At 53.8% G+C, this 3,334-nt stretch overlaps 1 protein-coding gene across 1 annotated transcript; it reads left to right on the top strand.

Annotated features, from left to right (window-relative positions):
• Positions 1-644: 644 nt before the first annotated feature.
• LOC120843559 lies at positions 645-1,902 on the top strand. Its single transcript, XM_040214952.2, has one exon. It carries the CDS (start codon positions 645-647, stop codon positions 1,884-1,886), a length of 1,242 nt encoding a protein of 413 aa, XP_040070886.1. The 3' UTR covers positions 1,887-1,902.
• Positions 1,903-3,334: the final 1,432 nt, after the last annotated feature.

Here is a 3,334-nt window from a genome sequence, read left to right as displayed (position 1 = left end):
GTCACGTGACATATGTTAATAAAAGAGCCGCCGTCCGTCAGCGACGTCAGAGAACTACGGGACACCCAGCAGGCAACATGTCTTTGTCTCATTCTTCGTTTTTTTTTTTTTTGCCCGATCCCCCAAAGGTCATCCTGGTGATATCCCACACTACCTGGTGATAGTTAGGGGGTAGAAAATTGGCTTAGAAGGGCGCGGGAAATCAAATCAAATGTTTGTCTTTCTTAGACTTAGGCTAGGTGGCGCAAGCTACCACCCGCTACAAAGGGTATAGCCAGTAACATCCATCCATCCATCCATCGTAAGCCCCGAACGCGCGGGGCCACGGCTTCCTACCCGGCCACATCATGTGAGTGCTGTTAGCGTCCTCTCCTTTCGTACCGCCGTGTAGAGGAGATTACTACAAATTTTGGCGACGAGGTGGTTAACCGTAGTTCTCTTCGCGTCTCGGTGCACTGGCCGTGAGAGCCGACGCGATTTTTTTTTTCTTCGATAAATTTCGTTTCACTTGGAACACGTTCCATGGCTAGTCAGAATGGGCCCTGACAGCTGCTTCCCTTCAGCATGCGTCTCGTGACAACGTAAGATGTGAGTTTGCACTGTTTTTTGCATCGTTTCCTACAACCTTCTACAACATATATAAAATGGATAATGGAACACAGCCTCCTGTAGCTGCCGGCACGTCAGCGCTCGCGCCGGTTCCATCACCGCCCGACTTCTTGCCAGTTCCGGGCAAGCCCGAGCGTGCATGGCCCGCGTGGAAACGTGCTTTCTTGATGTTCCTTGAGGCGTCCGGCTTGGACAGTGTTGCGCCTAGTCGAAAAAAGGCGATCTTGTTTTCCATGCTTGGGGCTGAGGGCCAGAGAATTGTTGACGCTTTTCAGCTCGATGAGACTCCCGCTTCCGAGGAAGGCGATGATTTTGAAGTCTTTTTGCGTGCTATCGAGAAGCACTTTGAGTTTTCTGGGTGTATCACGCTGGAACGCCAAAAGCTTCGCGCTCGCGTCCAACGCCCGGGAGAAACCGTCACGGAGTACTTGACCGCTCTGCGACGCCAAGGGTCTTTTTGTTCTTATGGAGACGCTTTGGAAGAGAGGCTTGCTGAGGTCTTTTTGGAGGGGTTGGACTCTAAGCGGGTCCAAGACCGCATCCTTCGAGAGTGTGTGGGGACGGGGGTACCCACTTTAACCCGTGTCGTTCAGCTCGCGCTGCAATACGAGCAACTTGCGCGCACCACAGAAAGCTTCCACCTGCGAGCTCCCAGTGCTAGCGGTGCGGCGCCGGCAGCCGTTGAGCGCGTCTTTGCGCACGTGCCCATTGGAACGCCGGACGTCCAAGATGGAGGTCCATGGCCGGCTCCTTCCCGAAGTCGGTGGCAAGATGGCCGGTACGGCGTCACTTCCAGTCACGTGCCCCGGACTTTACAACACCACCCACCCCAGCGTCTGCGCTACCCTCCTCCTTCAAGGCACGGAGACGAAGGAGTCGGTGTTCCCTGCAACTTCTGTGGTCGACGCGGCCACAACCGCAACGAGTGTCCAGCGTCTGGAGTGGCATGTTTTTTGTGTGGAAAGACGGGCCACTTTGCGGTGGTTTGTCGGAGTCGCCGCCCACCGTCGGCGGCCTTCGTCAGTGACCCGCGGCGAACGTCGTTCCCGAGCCGTGGCCAGGGCTCCGGCCGTTACTTCGCTGCCCGACCGTTTTCACGGAATGTGCCGTCAGGAGGTAACGATCCTGTGAACATTGTTGGGCCATCCCTGATGCCGGAGATGCTGCCGAGCGTCCCCGTTGAGTCGGCCGAGCAAGCAGCAAGAGGTGTTTATCGTCGGGATGCCTTCATGGCCGACATCAAGCTCAGGGAGGAGGAGTTCCACGGCAGTATGTGAAGTCGGCGGTCCCCCTGCAGCGACGGCCGTTCACCATCACGTCCTGCCAAAACCGCCAACCGGCCGGATCCAGAGATGCAAGGTCCCGGTCATCTTCTTTTGTACCTTCGGGTGCCAACGTGTCTACATCGTCATCGGTCTCGGAAGAGACCACTCCGAAAGTTCCCGCGGACTTTGACCACGATTCGTCGACAGCCGCGATTCCGCGACGCCATCCTGAGAGCCATGGGCTCCATCAACCACATCTTCCTGAAAACACAAGTCCTGAGAATACAAGCCATGAAATCACAGCACAACTGCTACACCATGAAAATACAAATGCATCTCAAGTTTCAAGTCCTTTTCTTCCAGATCAGTCCAAGTTGCCCAAAGGCTTCGAAGAATTTGAACATCTCTTTAGTCCAGGTTTGGGTTTGGTCAAGAATTCCACCCATACTATCAAGCAGCGTTGCAACGTGCCACCGGTACAGTCCAAGCTGCGCCGTCTTCCGATGACCCTGAGGGATGCTGTCTCGGAAGAGATTTTCAGACTGGAGAGAGAAGGTGTGATCAAGAGAGTGGGTGCCTCCGAGTGGGTTTCACCTATCGTCGTCGTTCGGCGGACTGACGGACGTATCCGGATGTGTGTTGACCTCCGTGCGCCAAATCAAGCGGTAGTCATCGATTCTTTCCCGCTACCCCACATCGATGAACTCCTGGGTTCCTTGCGTGGTGCCAGTTGCTTCTCCAAGCTGGACCTGGCGTCCGCTTACCACCAAGTTCGTCTCGACCCGGTGAGTCGTGATCTCACTGCTTTTATCACGCATGAGGGACTGTTCAGATTCAAGCGCGTTTGTTTCGGGTTGGCTTCGGCACCTGCAGCGTTTCAAAACATCATGTCAAAATCCTGAAGGATTGCAAAGGAGTCCAGTTTTACCTTGATGATATAATAGTCTACGGTGCTACGCAGGCAGAACACGACGAGAATCTGCGTCAGGTCCTCTCTTGTATCTCCCGAGCCGGGATGAAGCTAAATCGTAAAGGTGTTTTTCGAGTTACAGAACTTTCGTTTCTGGGACACCATCTTTCCGCGGAAGGACTAGCACCCCTTTCCGCTAAGGTAGATGCAGTCCTGAATTTTGAAACCCCTACCGAACCAGCAAAGCTGAAAGCATTTCTGGGACTTGTTGAATATTACAGTAAATTTATCCTTCATTGCTCAACTGTCGTAGAGCCCATGCGTCGTCTTCTCCGTAAAGGAGTTCGCTTTCACTGGTCCCCGGAAGCCGAGGCCAGTTTCCAAAATGTAAAGGCTTCCATAAAAAGTGCTCCGATTTGGTCGATGTTTGATCCAACACTTCCTATCGTTTTGGCTACGGATGCATCTAACTATGGTCTTGGGGCTGTGTTACAACAACAGTACGGAAGTCAACTGCGTCCTGTCGCTTTCGCTTCGCGCTCGTTGACTG

Source organism: Ixodes scapularis, unplaced genomic scaffold (assembly GCF_016920785.2).
Source record: "Ixodes scapularis isolate PalLabHiFi unplaced genomic scaffold, ASM1692078v2 PGA_scaffold23__2_contigs__length_901104, whole genome shotgun sequence".
Lineage (NCBI taxonomy): Eukaryota > Metazoa > Arthropoda > Arachnida > Ixodida > Ixodidae > Ixodes > Ixodes scapularis.
Note: the sequence above shows the minus strand (reverse complement) of the source record. Positions and strands in the feature narration are given on the sequence as shown.

Bases quoted from the DNA above. Each gene is read 5' to 3' on its own strand.
- LOC120843559 (XM_040214952.2), top strand. From the start codon at position 645: ATGGATAATGGAACACAGCCTCCTGTAGCTGCCGGCACGTCAGCGCTC.